Source organism: Bos indicus x Bos taurus, chromosome 10 (genome assembly GCF_003369695.1).
Source record: "Bos indicus x Bos taurus breed Angus x Brahman F1 hybrid chromosome 10, Bos_hybrid_MaternalHap_v2.0, whole genome shotgun sequence".
NCBI classification, from domain to species: Eukaryota; Metazoa; Chordata; class Mammalia; order Artiodactyla; family Bovidae; genus Bos; species Bos indicus x Bos taurus.
The window spans coordinates 39,651,000-39,667,158 of record NC_040085.1 but is presented as its reverse complement, the minus strand read 5'-3'; the positions used below and the strand labels follow the sequence as shown (position 1 = coordinate 39,667,158).

General features: G+C 46.1%; 1 protein-coding gene across 9 annotated transcripts in view; it reads right to left on the bottom strand.

Annotated features, from left to right (window-relative positions):
• Positions 1 to 1,251: 1,251 nt before the first annotated feature.
• Positions 1,252 to 16,159, bottom strand: part of CSNK1G1 (casein kinase 1 gamma 1) — a 155,139-nt gene continuing 140,231 nt past the window's right edge. For 4 of the 9 annotated variants that reach the window (XM_027553767.1, XM_027553766.1, XM_027553769.1 and 1 more), the window contains 3 exons: positions 14,435 to 14,541; positions 11,167 to 11,190; positions 1,252 to 7,148 (listed from right to left, as the gene is read on the bottom strand). In XM_027553767.1, the coding sequence (XP_027409568.1) occupies positions 7,094 to 7,148; positions 11,167 to 11,190; positions 14,435 to 14,541 (186 nt within the window). In that variant the 3' untranslated portion in view covers positions 1,252 to 7,093. The other 5 variants (XM_027553770.1, XM_027553773.1, XM_027553771.1 and 2 more) reach the window with 4 other exon arrangements.

Sequence of the window (16,159 nt, the reverse complement as noted above, 5' to 3'; positions counted from 1 at the left end):
CTCTCGTTGTGGTTAGCGGGAGCTACTCTTATGGTGAGTGGGCTTCTCATTCCGGTAGCTTCTCTTGTTGCGTTAAAGGGGCTCTAGGGCGTGCTGGCTTCAGTAGTTGAGGGTCCCACACTCTAGAGCACAGGCTCAGTAGTTGTGGCGCATGGGCTTAGTTGCTTCTCAGATTTTCCCTGACCAGGGATTGAACCCATGTCTCCTGCATTGGCGGGCTTCCCTGGTGGCTCAGCTGGTAAAAGAATCTGCCTGCATTGCGGGAGACCTGGGTTCCATCCATGGGTTGGGAAGATCCCCTGAGAGGGGAAAGGCTACCCACTCCAATATTCTGCCCTGGGGACTTCCACGGGCTGTATAGTTCATGGGGTCGCAAAGAGTTGGACATGACTGAGCGACTTTAGCTTTCACTCCGGCATTGGCAGGCGGATTCTTTACCACTGAGCCTCCAAGGAAGCCTACTCTAATGATGATCTTACAGGTGTTTTTCATTAGTGAAGAAAGACCATTTAAGTAGTATTGAGTAGTAATAGAAAAAACTGGAACCAGACAATCTTGGCCAGATTGGTGGTAGTTTTGTGCTGAATATGCACTGGTGAGTTTAGATTGTTACATAGTTACACCTCTGTCTGTATAGATGTTCCTCATTGCTGCTGCTGCTAAGTCGCTTCAGTCGTGTCCAACTCTGTGCGACCCGAGACGGCAGCCCACCAGGCTCCCCCGTCCCTGGGATTCTCCAGGCAAAAACACTGGAGTGGGTTGCCATTTCCTTCTCCAGTGCATGAAAGTGAAAAGTGAAAGTGAAGTCGCTCAGTCGTGTCCGACTCTTCGCGACCCCATGGACTGCAGCCTACCAGGCTCCTCTGTCCATGGGGTTTTCCAGGCAAGAGTACTGGAGTGGGGTGCCATTGCCTTCTCCATGTTCCTCATTAGCAGAGCAGAATTACAAAGCTGCCATTTCCTAGTTGTTTCAGAGCAGATCTTAACTTCCTGGTATTCTAGCACTGAAGAACTACAGGGATACAGGAACTAGTAAGTGATGAATGTCCAAATTCTTCCAGAAATGTTTATCTTTAAAGTGACGCACTGGCTAGGGCAATGTTCAACCCAAAAGAATGATGCAAGATGTGAAAATGTCAGGCATTATTTTCATTCCTGGAGGCTTCAATCATATTGAAGTTAGTCCTAGCTAGATACTTAGTTACAAATGAACCAGGAGAGGTTAAAACCAAACCAATCAACCAAGCAAAATTAGCCAAGAAAGGTAAGACATTTTATTTTACATACAAAAAGGGTGCAAACTGAGTCCTTTCCTCCCCAGACTGGAGAAGAGGTATACTTAAAGATCACATTTGTGTTTTCCATGGTGCCCTAGGAAATGGGCTACTCTGAGATAATATCAAGGCCCGTTTCCATTCACTTCAAAGAAGGCTACTTCCTCTGCAGAGGAGTTTTTACTAAATGGTGTACAAATCTCTCTCCTGGAGGAACCATTTCAAATACACCTGAAATTGACATTCATGTTTAAAAATACTACAAGTTTCATTTTCACAGCTGAGCTTTGCAGACCAGTGCCAGGGTTTATGAAACAATATTACATATCTAAAATAAAAGGTAAAAAAAAAAGGCATTTAACAATAATCACATCCACACATCAATTAAAACTCATTTCCACAGCTGATTTATACATTATCTAGTCTTAAAAAAAACTGAAATCAACATCCCAACATCTTTTTAAAAGTACAATGGGCAAAGATGTAAGAAACAGACAAAATAATAATATAATAAATTAGAGCATGTATACATCCAATGGGAATTGAATCAACATTATTTTCCATGGCGGGGAGCTTATAATATTTTTGGTTTCATCTTCTTTTTTTTCCTGCTGTTTACTCTTCTGCTTGATAAATGGGGGCTCATTCCCAGAGCTTGCTGCTACACTAGAAACTCACTTGTTTCTTGTTTACTTCTGAAAATATTCAGGAACACATGGTCAGCAGCCTGGGCTGTTTTTTTTTTTAAGGTGGGCTGTGAGTCTTAATGGAAATGAAATGGACACAGATGAGCGCTGGCATATGCAAACACACACACACACAGGCATACAAATGCAACCACACACACCCATCTGTATAGCCCTTCCCTTCCCCCACCCCTCCCCCCAAGAAATGGCTCGTCTTCCTGAGACATTCCTAACAGATTGATAAGCCTTTTAGAAAAGCTTTCAGTATAAGGGCTGGCCTGGGATTTGGTCTGGAGCTCATGAAGGGGATCACTGAAAATGTCTCACCTGCTCTGAAAGAGGGGATTTGCGGGAAAGGGGCAGTCAGGACAGCTGTCCTCTTGTGTGTTACTGGGACGACTGCATGGCATCCCCGCTTCTTACCATGGATGAAGGTGGTGATGGCACTGGGAAGATGATCATGAGGAGTACTAGAACAACAGTAAAATAAATTCCGTCCACAGAACTGAGGTTCTTTTATAACATGGAGTTTGGTAACCAAACTAGAAATATACAGAGTACACGTTCACTTTTTTCCTTTGTAATACAAGCTGAGCTACAAATACACATTGGAGTGGACTTCCTGCTTGCTTTTTTAAGGAAATATGTCAACTACTACTGTCTATATCCAGGGAACCTACTTACTATTTTGAATACAATGGAGAAACCTTTTGCACTCAGTCACCTGCAAAAGGAATTAGGAAAAACAGATTTTTAAGACTGCTTAATTGATCAAAGATTTCCAAGATTCCTTACTTGTGGCTAAAACACTGCTTAAGACACTGCAAACCCTCAAAAGGGCCATGGTTTCCTTATTCATAAACAAAATCACTCCCTTTCCCCACCAAAAAAACAACAACAACCCACAGGCATCCCATTTTGATTCCTAGCAAACCATAAGGAGGAAGACTGGGACTCACTGGCTGTCAGCCTCTAGGCAGGACCTTTCTGGAGCCCTGGAGTTGGCAAAAGCAAGAACTCCAGAGAAAAGTGCCTGTTGTTCACATCAAACCAGATGGGGTGCCGAGTCATCCTGGCCCCCTAAAGGTTTCTAGAATTCATCTGCCCACCTTGGATCAATGGTGGGGATGGTGGCAGTGGCCTAGCAAAGGCAATGCTGGCTGTATGGCACTGCAAGCTCCTGATCTGAGAAATTCTAGCCCTAACATGGCTCTGACACTGGAGACAACATTGGCAGAGCAGTTCACTGAGAATGAAATCTGGTGTCAATATGGAAACAGAAGAGGTGACTGGGACACAGGAGGCATATAGACATGCATTAAATGAAAGGTCAATGTCCTCAGAGGAGGTACTTTCTAGGCTGCCATGAAAGCACTTATTTTTGAAAACTGCAGGCCATGCGGCTCACTGGAAGAGAGACAGGTTGTCTTTTGCATAAAAAAAGGTTAAGGCTATGATCTTTAGTAACCACTCTGACATAATGTCACCCTCACTTATTTCTGACAACAAAAGTGGTTACTAACACTGAGAACCAACACTGAATATGTACTCGCAACGTACATTTCCAGTGAACTAAGTTGGAAGGTACTTTCGAGGCAATGGACACCTCTTCTGGCTAATGGTAGGGGCTATTTCTATGAACTTGGAGTTCACTGAGAATGAACAGGCAATCAACCCTTCTGGAAAACTCAGAATCCTGCTATCTGCTGTTGCCCCTGCATTCCAAAGTACAGCGGGGCTTTAATTGAAGGCCAACCTAGTCACCTGACTTTGTACCTTCCCAGACCGTTTCCTCCTGGACAGACCCCAAATGGCAGGAGCATGTTAATGAAGGCAGTTATGAGAGTACTCAGCTGCTGGCACACGCTCCATCCTTGCGGAGCCATCTGGAGTGAGATCACTGGGGAACGCCAAGGGATGCCCAGCAAGTGGTTGACACTTATGTGCTCAGACTGTACAGACACGGTCACGCTCTGGTCACAGGGGAGGACCGTTTACATCTTGGCGGATTCCTGGCCTGCTTGCCTCAATCTGTTCAGGATGCAATCTGAAGGACAGCAGGGCTTGGGAGAACCCCGGCTGTTGTTACTGCTTAATGCTAACTCAGCAACAACTCCATCAGCCCCGAAGAAGACCCCTAGGTATCACGGCTGTGAAGTGGGGGAAGTGCACGGACTATGGAGCAAGCGGATTTGGGTGGGCAGTAGGTGCAGGGAGCGCCCATGCCAGAGGACCTGGCCGAGAAATGGAGGTAAGCAACGATAGCAACAGGGCTGAGGAGGCAGCCCTGATGAGATATGCTGATGGGGAGAGAACTGATGGCCACATTACTCCTTAGGTACTCTTTTTAAAAGATCACAATAGAATCTCTCAGGGGTCTGGAACCACCCTGGAGTGCCAATGGCCCTGGGAGGATCATTACTTGCCATTACTTGGCATGCCAGAAAAATTTGGGTGTTTCACTTTGTTATGAAAAATCAAGTATCTCATAAGAGATTTGTGGGAGGCTGAGGGTGAGAATAGTGCATTAGGAAGACCCCCCCACAACTGCTCAGGCTCAGTCCCCCAAGAGCCAGCCTTTAAAACAAACTTAAGACCCCCCAAAAGTCGTAAACCCAGCTTCAAGAGGGCCCGCCCTGCAGCCAAGCTGGGAACTACCCTTGCTTTCCTTGTGGAAGTGGGGAGGCACCTAGTGGAGTATGGAGGGCCAGGGATGCTCCAGACTTCGCCACTTGCCCTTGCCCTCCCTTGAGAAGCAGGCCTTTTCTATACTGGAATGTGGAAGGAAAAGATTCTGTACAGGACGTTAGAGTTACGCAAATTGAGAAGTTACCCAAATGCCAAATGAGAAACTATCTAAGTTTCAGTGACAGTGCCTGAACCACCAGCTAATGTCAAGGAAGCAAACCCCAATATTCAAAATTCTTGTGGGGAAGGGGTATGTCCCTGCATCTCCCAGCCATTCTGTTTTATTTACAGGAAAACTTCTTTTAAAAAATTAAAGATCACAATCTTTACATAAGCTAGGCAAATTTGAAGTCAATGAAGTGGTCTTTCCTAGCCAAGGCCCAGTGGAACACAAGTGAAGCCCAGTAACTGTTCCACTAAGATACATCAAGGGACCTGTTGTGGAAAATAGCAACTACCAGGAAGTAGGCCCACACCCTCCAGTCCAAAAGACAGCTCTACTCTTCAAGCCAGAGGCACTACTATGTTCCCCAAACCTCTGAACTAAGTCACCAGTCACTCTCCCCCATGGTTAGCTCTCTCTACCCCCAGATACAAGACCTCATTCTCTGACGGACTGAATCCTGTCTCCTCGATCATCTCTGGAATGAGAAATCACTACTTGGATTAAGTCACTCAACTCAAATGAAAATCAAGATGAGGAGATTAACTCCACACATTGATGACTTTTCAAGCAGTGAATGAGGAACTGAGACCCTTCACAGCAGCACGTGTATCTACAGCATGGGGGACGTGGAGAGTGGCCGGGGGAGTACAGGCTCTAGACATGTGGCTGTCTTATCTAGAGATGACTTCACACCTTTCATTTCCGTCTCCTTTCCCCTGGAATTTTCCAGCACTAACCAGCCCCACCCTCCTGTTCACTCAGAGCCCTAGGTACTGAGTCCTAAGCCTGCTGCTATGGGCCTGTTGGGAGATCTGCAGGTGCTTGGTTTCTGGTAAGGCAGGCAGGCCAGCCCAAATGCTGTAACCCATCTACTGGGGCAGAGAGTACACACCAATTTTATTTCCTGGCCCCTGCGATGAGCCAAATCCTGAGGTTTCCTCTGGCAGTTGGAAGGCAGGATCACTTTCCTCCTTCTTGTCCACTAAGTGGCAATATGGTGGTGGCTGTTTCATCACTAATTCTGTCCCCCGAGTCACTAAAGAAGTCACATGGCTATCTAGTTGGAAGTCCCTGGCAGTGGAGGAAACAGATATTTCCGGTTTTGTTAACCATCTCCTTCTCTGGGATGAACTAACTCCTGGTCGCAGTCTGGCTTGGCCGGCTCCTCCCACGTGCTGGAGAGCGAGGCTGTCCAAACTGCAGGCTGATGAGGTCAAGAGGCTCTGGGAGGGACATTCTTCAGCAGCCGAGAAGACGAATGAAAATTCAAGTATGTTTCCCTGCCAACCTGAGCGTTCACTCAGAAGGGCAGAGTTTGGCTCCTCCTCTTCCGGGTGCTGCGGACCCCGCCCTTTCCACGGAGAACGTCCTCTAGACCCATGTTCTCTCTGCATGGCTTGGCTGCTGGCCCCATCCCCCTCCAAACAGAAAAAAAGTAAAAAATCCCAATATAACCAGACACAATATGCATCTGCCATGGTTCTTTTTTGTGTTAAAACGACAACGAAAAAGAGGGGAAAAAAAAACTAAAAGTGCAATAAAGTCAGTCTTTTCCTTTGCTCAGAACAACTTGCAACGTTCTACTACTACTGTCTGGAGAACACAGTTCGCTTGTCAAGAAAGCTAAGAGCGCCAACACGCAGGGACAGTAGACTGCAGATTTCTCACAGCTTGCGTGCTACAGTGTAACTTCACAAGAGGGATGGAGGGAGTAACCTGCACCCCGCGGCCAGCTGGGGGTGGAGGCTGCACAGGCACGGAGAGGGAGCTGCGCCAACACACCTGGTGGGCAGAGGTCCTCCTCCAGCTGGGCCTGCACCTACCTCCCACCTTCTTGGCCACACCCCCAGCCTCTTAAACTCCTTCAGCAGACAAAGCCTTCAGCTCATTAGCTTGTGTGCTGGAGAGGGTGGAGGGTGGGGCAAGAACCAGGAGTAAACTAAGGGATGGGAAGAGAATAGTAGTCCTTGAGTTTTTGTGAATGACACCTTCACTGTAAACAATAGGAAGGAGAGTCAACCAGGCCGCCCAGCGGGCAAGCAGTGGAGGACCTGCGGCTCTGGGACCTGCTCAGAGCCTTAGGCAGGTAGGGGTGGCCACTGACCCACTGGGCCCTGGCTGCCCACACTGGCTCCTTCTGGGGGCATCTGTTTTCTTCTTTTTGGTTTGGATCTCCACCCTCCCCCCACAGAGGAGTCCCTTCCAATGAGAAATGGCAGGAGCTGCGGGTGCAATCGAGTCAGAGTCCCCAAGGCCTGAGGACTCCTGGGAGGCACTGGTCACTTGTGGCGCTGGGTGGTCTTCTTCCTTTTCCTCTTAAAGAAGCAGCAGCACCTGGAGCACAAGAAGATCACAAGTCAGCCTCAGCTGCCCACGGCTTCCTGCCTGCCTCTGTGGACTGCACCCACCCTCAGGGCCGCCCACCATCTACGGTGCGCACACTGGAGGCAGTGGGCAGTGTCTGCCGGGAAAGCCAAAGGAAGCAGCTACTTTATTGCAAACCCTATCATCAAAGGGCTGCAGGCAGGGCAGGGCCCAGGCAGGTGTTTTTGAAAGGATGAAGATGGCTTCTTTCCTAGTCTTAACACCTCAACCTGCCATCTTTCTTTATACTGAACCAAGGCTGGGGATCCTCAAAGCTGCTCTGTTTGCCCCTTAATACAGAAGGCAAAATTATTTAATGCGACTTTAGTGGTCAGCGGGTATGGAAGCTAAACTAAGGCCAAATGCCAAGAAAAGTATGACGTCTGGAACTCTAGGAGGCTCTTGTGATGCTACAAATGAAGGATTAAGGATTCTCTCTACCCTCCATCCCCGGCCCTGGTCAGCTACCTGGTGTAGGCAGAAGCCCTGACCCTAATAATGGGGTGAGCCCAGATCTCTTGACTGAAATCAGCACAGTCCACTCTTCATTTGGAGGATCAGTGACATAGTTCAGGAAGCAGCAGGTTGCACGGTCCTTCTCAGCCAGCTTTCTGAGGCTGTTGCTGGGCCAGGCTGGGTTCAAGGACTGACCCTGTTTAGGGTGGTGGGTTGGGCCTCATCCCTTCATAAGCCCTCCAAGTGCTGCCTCCTGGGTGACAGCCACAGCTCTACCACATCCCTGAGCTTGGGTAACCCCCCGCCCCAGGACTGCAGTCTTTGGAACTGGAAGTCGCTCTTGCTCAGGCAGTGACTATTCCAAAAAAGGGTGACGAGGACTGTGGCACAGCTGGTACAAAAGATGTCCTTTCCAGGAGGCTGATGCATAAAAAATGAGAACACCAGGGGCAGAAAGTGGTGAGTGAGTCAAAGATGCCCGATGATGGAGGGTAGAGAAGCTGAAGTGTAACTCTGGATTGCTGGATCCTTGAAAGAAAAGCTTTTCTCAGAAACTGTCTTTGGCTCTTTTGCCTAATCCTTTTGGGTTTAACATCAAAAGTATTCACAAAGAAATAAAGAGCTGTTGCTTACTTCCCTAAGCACCTAAGTCCTCCGCTGTAGCTCAGATTCCCTCCTTTTTCAGTCAGACCCATTGGTATTCCCTTACCCAATGGACTAGTTATTAAAAATCTGGATAAAGTGTCTTCCTAGAATGCAGAAATTGATGTTTACACAGAAAAATGATGGGCTTTAACCATATCTGAATGAATTAAACATGGAGATATTGGAAGCAGGTGCTTAAGAAAGGCTTTTTAAAAAAAACACTTTTTGAACAATTTTTAAAAAATGCTGTTTTGTTTAAAAATTTTTATTTATTTATTTATTTTGGGCATGCTGGATCTTTGTTACTGCCTGAGGGCTTTCCCTAGTTGCAGTGGGCAGGCTTCTCATTTCGGTGCCATCTCTTGTGCCTTGTACGCTCTAGGGCTTCAGTAGTTGTGTTGCACGAGCTTAGCTGCCCTGTGGCATGTGGAATCTTCCCAAAGCAGGGTCGAACCTGTCTGTGTCCCCTGCATTGGCAGGGAGAGTCTTAACCATTGGACCACCAGGAAAGTCCATAAGAGAGTCTTAAAAAAGATTTTCTAAGAGTATGATGACACACGTGATGTACTATTAATGGGTGGCAATATAGTCATTAAACAAAGTGTCCTTTGTATTTAGAGACTGCATAATTTCTTTTAAATAAAAATGACCAACACTTTTGATTATTTTCAGTCTTTAATGGAATATCCTTGGGGAAGGATTAAAAAAAAAAAAAGGTCTTTTTTTTTGTACATATGCTTTAGAAAACAGACATTTTTCAAGATGAATGTCCAGAAATTATTAAATAAGGTGAATGAAATCTCATGGGAGTACCAATACTCCATTCCCTGGTGACCATGATTTTCAGAGGGATCCCTAACATTTAAGTCAATTTCTATTATTCTTTTTGGAGAGTGCTAAGATAATGATTTTGTGTTTTCAAAAAAGTAAGAGCAATCATTAAAAAGTTCAAAATACTGTTTTGGTCCAATTCAAATGATAGAATTTTTCTTTCACCTCCTCCAGGACAAGCCATAAAAATTAGTATCTACTGATAAGCATATCATAACCTGATGTGCAAAGCTGAATTCACCTGACTGGAGGAGAGTATAAGCTCTGGTGTAGAGCTTTAGATTAATTTTTGTTAGTTACTTATAGTTAGAACTTCAGCAGTAGCAGAAGCTTTTAATAATTTTCTACCCATGAGGAAATGGTCTCTGCAATCTACTCTTTGACTCTTTGGTTTCTGTGGGCACTACCAGCAATAGGACTTGTAAAACTTTGTCAGACACCAGACCAGTCCACTGACTGACTCCATACATACGTCTTATTCTCAGAAGAGGATGAAAGACAAGTGATGAACCCTTCTTGGGTCTTGGGTTTTCTTCCAGCTGATTCTTTGATTCGCTCTCCCTTCAGCTATTCCTGTATTATGCTTCTCTGCTGTACTGGTACACTTTTCCTTTGCTCTAATGGTGGGTTTAAGCCCCACAGTATCCATCAAGTCTTCCTTAACCGTCCCTGTTGACACTGACCTCTCAAGGGACAATAACATGTGGCCTTTCAAGCATGTATGTCTTACCTCTCCAGGCAGATTGCACCTAAGCTCTTTGGGGAAGCCCTTGGGACCCCCTAGAGTTCCAAACATAGAGTAGAGGAGCACACGATAGGCCCTCTGCAGTTAGGATCGTGTGACTGACATCTCACAGGAAAGTATCGACCACGACAATGTCAGATTACACAGACACATGTCTGGTAAATAAATAGGCCAAATGTACCCCTTGGTATTGCAATACTACAAATTCTATCTCCACCAAACCCAACTGTTATCTTCAATACACCCTGCCACTGGGGAAACCATGCAGGCAACTTGGCTTAGACTGGTAAAAACTGGTGCCCAACCCAGTCACTGAAGACAGTAGAAACAAGGCAGAACAGAGTCCAGCAGACTGTAACCACCACACAGAATATGATCCCATGCGTGCAGACAATGTGGGGGGGATTCCAGACCGCAACAGACCACAGCTCACAAGCACCTGGAAAGTCAAGGCCGTGTCCAGGGAGAGAGGTGGGAAGGGCGCTCTGTCTTCCAGCAAGAATGTGCCTCAGCCAACACAGAATCTTTAGGGCTTCCCCTTTAGTACACCTCATGCTGTTACTAAAAATGCATTCAAGGAACCTTTTCTGAGGGTGCAAACAAGAGGCCCCAATATCTCATTAGTCAAGTCAGTCCATGGCCCACTAAATGTTGATAGGAAGGGAAAAGGAGAGAAAAGCAGGAAAAAAAAAAAAGACAGTAAATGAAAAACAAACAAAAAACTCAAAACGGCAACAACAAAATGTCCATCTTTCTCCTAAGAAGTAGCTCTCTTACTCAGAGAGAATCATATTCTACAGATGGAAAAACAAGCTAAACCAAAAAAGAAAGTCACAGATTTTTCCAAACCTGCTAATTTCAAGGTTAAGAGACCAAGCCACAGAATGTGAGATTATCTGGCAATGACTGTTGTGAGGAGTAACTAACTAGATTCTGATTATACAACTGATACAGTAACTCAGTCTTCTTACCTCTGTCCCTCTCTGTCTGATAATATCTGGCTGTGTTAATTTCAGAAAAAAAATTTGCTCAGCTGAAAATGAAGAGCCAATTTTGGATACTGTGGGATACTGTTTTGACAGGAAGAGGCAGCAGTGTGGTGGGTTTGAAGGGAGAGAGGGAACAGATGAATTCCCAGGTACAGGCCTGCCCGTCACCACCTTGTGGATCTAGTGCCCCGGCCTGGGTGGGGACAGCACGAGGCGGCATACGGAAGCCACTGAGTGTTCCTGAGGCACTTTGTTTGGCTTTGCCAATCCCAACCTAGCCTGGTCCACTCCCCGAGCATGTGAACTGGAGAGAGGGACTCACCACAGGTTGAGCATTTTCAGGCAGCTACAGAGTGTGTGAAGAGAAAAACACAGAAAGGAAGAGAGAGAAAGAGAGATATTAGTCCACAGAGGTGAGAGGAAAGCGACTCCCTGTGAGCCATGCAAACATGCAGTATGTGTCTGTGTTTAGGTTCTTCCTCGGTCAAGGCAGGGTGAGTAGGTCCAGGCCACCTGGTCCCCACACTGAAGTGGAGGGGGTAGGGAAAGGTGCCTGACAGAAGTGTCAGGTGGGAGCTGGGGCTCAGTGAGGACTAAGGCAAAACTGAAACAGCTGGTGGGAGCCTCAAGAGTGGGCTTTCCTGGGCAACTTCCAGAAAGGGAGCAGGAGAAAGGGCATATGATCCTGCTTGTATGAATCCAAACAGGCACAAGGCCAAGTCCTTCTGATTCCCGCGTGACGTCATACCATTCAATTTGTTAAGCTGATCTCCCAAATATCCTGAGGGAAAGAGAAGTCCCTGGCCTTTCTGTAAGACCAACATACATGCCTGACCAAAAAGGCCAGCAGTTAGCTCTTCCTCTAGAGGGGAAAACAGGCTTAAGAGACACTTTATCCTATTAGGAGAGAACAAGGAGGGTCACTGCTGCTCTGGATTAAGCTATAACTGCCAGAAAAGGGCCTAAGTCCCATTCTTGTTAATTCTCAGGGGAAATGAGGTCCACATGTGCCAAGTTGTAGCTAAAGTCAGTGGATAACCAAAAACTCCTGTGTTCTTACAAAAGTCAACCGAAAAGCTGCCTTGCCTCACTACCCTTTCAATCACACTTAAACAAGGATGTGTCCTAGAGCTAAATGTAAGATAGACATTCATTTTGTTTATAGTACAAAGAAACAAGACCCTGCTCTTTCCTCCTTTACACGAAGCAAGCTGGGTGAGGAACCCAGAATCAAAAGCTTGGACGTGAAGGTTTCACACTGTTTGCTCAGGACCCTCGTGGAACCTTGATCTAAAAGCAACAGCCCCCTCTTCTTCCACAAGCAGGCTGCGTGGACACATGGCATCACAGCTGTGTGCACTGAGGAGTGGTGTGGGAGCCTTGTGCTTCCCTAGCTGTGACTTCTTCCCATGAAATCGATCAGGCGGGTGGACACATGGCTCCCCCCACTACTCCCCTCATACATAAAAGGCCACGAAGAAAAACACACGGCTGTGCCCTGACAGTTCTCTGGGCAAGATGGATTGGCAGCTCATGAAATCACTGGGGAAATCAGCACACAACATGTCCTAAGCCAGGCTTTTGGATGACATTTGGTCAAATACGATTGCCCCCCTCTGGTTTCCACACCTTTCAGAAGGCTCGAACCTGGCACAGAGCTCCTTTTTGCTGAATGGGGAGGCTTTAAACGCTCTTTATGTCCTGGAATTTAGATTATGTCAGAACAGAACATACCAGATTGAAATCTCTTTGTGCGAATGGTCCCCTATCTTTTACACAGAACACAAACACCACACTCACATATACAATTAGTGTACACATTTACCAAAATGAAATGAAATAAACTGGTTCAAAGATAAATCTGTACAGGGCATATTATAAGACTAAAGCCCATTCTATCCTGGTGTTCAGAGCACAGTAGTAAATCCAGAGCTCACCTAGCCTTCAGAGTAATAGCCACAGCAGTGGATTGCGAGTGAGGTGGGAGGGGAGGAATGGTGCAGCCACCTTTCAGCTCAGACAATGCCAACCTCAGCTATGCATCTGAATTACCTCAGGCCATATCCCTGATAAATGAAACCAGCATCTCTGGAGCCAGGATTCAGGCACTTGTATTTTCTGACGTGGCCCAGGAGACTCAAAGGCGCAGCCAAGGTTGAGGGCTCAGAAACCACACTGTATATGTGGGAGAATGAAGTTCTGTCGTGGGAACTGAAATACTGAGAACCATGAAAACTTCCAAAGTCCCTGAGAATAGGGAGCATGTTTCCTTACTGAAAATGGTCTCCTCCTGACTTTAAACCCCTCCTTTGCCCTCCCTGTGTATGAGGGCCTTACTTTCACCAGGAGAGGGCTATCTGAAGCTACCTACAGTGAGCAGGGACTCAGGAAGAGAGTCCAAGTCTTTTTGTCTCTTTGTGTGAATAGCCCCATGTCTACTGGGTAGGAATCCTCAAGCCCTGGCTTCTGAAGGGGAGGACCTTTGAAAGCAAAGTGAGTTCATCACAGAGATGGGCGGCAGAGCACAGGAATGGGCAGGGGAACAACCATGCAAAGTTGTACTGATATCTAGAAGGAAGAATGCAGATCTTGATTAGCCTCTTACTTCCTCCTACAGAGGCACAAACATCTTCCGGCTGGTACTTTGGCTATCTGGAGGCTCAAAAGATCATTTAAGGCACAGTATCATTATAGATATGTTGCCTACTTCTGAGAAGGAGATATGGGAACAGCCTGCATGTTCTCAAAGAGTTTATAAGAAAAGTCATCCACAATGGGTGTGGCAGGTTGCTAATCTGTGAAGGACTTCTCTCTCCCTACCTAGTGTTGCACTGGAGCTTAAATCTGGACCTGAACTCAGGCTGGGACAAAAAGGGAAAGTAGTGACGGAGATGCTACTTCTGTAGCACAATCAGCAGTATTTCACCTTCGACCCCATTTTCTAAGAGTTTAAACACAGACCATGCAGAGAGCGCTAGAGGCCAGTGGGATGGGAAGGGCAAGGCAGTCACATGCAAGAGAAGCAGAAAAGGGAAGAGGGGCTTCCCCACCCTCTTGGGGTTAGTGTGATTTCCTCTCCTTTCCAAGGCTCACTCATTCAACAGGTGCAAACTGACTAATCCAAATCTCTCTGAATTCAGAATACTTTGAGAACAAAAGGGCTCTGAGGCCCTTGTCTAGGACTACAGATATAGAGTGGTTAGCCAAGAACCAGAAATCAAAGGCTGGTCAGCATGGCCCATGGTGAGACAAGCAGATTTTTCTCTCTGTCCCTTAGGGAACAAGAGGCTCCAGGGCCCCCAAGAGGCTTGTGACTATTCTTGGGTGTAGCTTTTATACCATGATCCTTTTAGGTCACTATGTCTTTTCATCCATGTGGACTAGAAAAAGTGACTGTGTTCCCAGAAATCACAGCTAAAGAAGTGTGGCAGCAGCTAAGGTACCATGCACAAAATAAAATGGTCAAAGGAAGAAAGCAGTGGGCACAAGCATGAGGAATCCAGTCTGAAATGAGCAGCACACCAGAGGAAAAGACAGAGAAAAGATTTTTCAACCTATAACTCAAAAGCCCCCTTGAAAGATGAACGTACTTAGCTTCCTCCACTACCTCCACCTCGGCGTGAGCTGTGATGGGTGCATTGGAGTGGGCTCCTGTGGGGTCGTCGACATTCAGCTCTCCGTTGGTTGAGCTAACCACCTGAAACAGAAGGACAGAGTGTGACAGATGCCATGGCAACAGGAGCCTCCTGCCAGTGCCAGAGAGGCTCACTAAGGGAGTTCTGGTCTCTAGCTTGGGTAAGAGCCAGGCAATGTTTAGAACGTTTGTTTTTCTGGGCTGGGGGGCCAAACGTCCTAATTTAGGGAATGTGCCCGGACCCGTATCATGTGAAAACACAAAACTCATCTAACTATGACAACTTTCATACTGAATGCCTGCTCTGTGTTAGGAATTCTTGCTACATTGTGTTGTGTTGTATTTGTGTGTGTGTAAATCTAATCCTCACAGAAATCCTATAAAATAGTTGATATTACTGTCTCTAATTCTATTCCTCTCAGCTTATTATGCTATAATTATATACAGACTCAGTGATGATGTTAAAAAAAATCTAAAGAGGAAATCAATAGTAAGCATCGAAAACTATAAGCAGTCACACTTTCCTTGAGAAATTTCTTCACAGCTTTGGACCTTCGGTTTGAAGTTACTCAAACAAGACTGCCGCATCCTCCCTGTGTGAGAGGGCAGACAGTAAGGAACACTTTCCCTTGGAGGACCGGTCTTATGTCAACAACCTTTATTTCAGGTTCAGCGTCATCCCATTTCTCACTGACGGTCCCCGAACTGTAACTGAAGGCTCTCACTCCTGTCATCTGGTTAATGTGGAACCGATCAGGCTTCTCTTGCTTGTGCAGCTGCTTCTGTCACCTGGTTTCATTTCCAGCACATGATTCCTGCTTATGTGGGTGCTGGGAAGTGGGAAAAGGGACCCCGCTGGACAAACCACTCTGCTGTTAAAGATCTTGGCTGAAACATGGGAGAGAACCACAAAATAGGATAAATGGTTCAGATATCATACGCCCCTGGGTAAGTAACTTTTCATCTATATGAGACTGTTGCTTATAGACTGATGTGAGAATTATACAAGAAAATGCATGAAACCACGTCTGGTACAATACCCGGTGCACTATAATGGAGACAGCACAGCACGGTAGGTAAGAAATGGGCTCTAGACTTACTCAGCCCTGGGTTTTAACCCTAGCTCCACCACTTACTTGCTGTGGGTCCTTGGGCAAGATCCTCACTCTTTCTGTGCCTGAGCTTCCTAATCTGTAAAATGGGGAAACAATGCTGCTTACCTAATTGGGTTACTGTGCAGACAATCCACAGAAAGTGCTTAGCCCAGTCTCATGGTACATGATAATGGCTCAATAAACATTCACAGTACTGTTATTCTCCCTCCATAAATGTTTACTTTTATCTCCCTCTAGAGCTGGGAGGGAGTAATCTAAAAATTTCCTGCACACTTATAAAAAGGAAGGTGGAGGGAAATGTTTAGTCTAAGGAATCTTTGAGGTATTTATTCAAAAAGGAAAGGGCAGACAGGTGACTACAACTTATCAGCAGTCTTTGCCCACCATTATTTATAAATTAGAAGTATTTATTATTCTTACTAATTACATCAATATAAGCTTTAAAAAATTATTAACAATGGTGTACAGTTAGTCAAGGAAACATACGAAATTAAACCGGGACTTACCCATGGGAGACCCCAAATTCACTAGTAACCAAATTTAGCATCTCTGATCAATGAAACCAC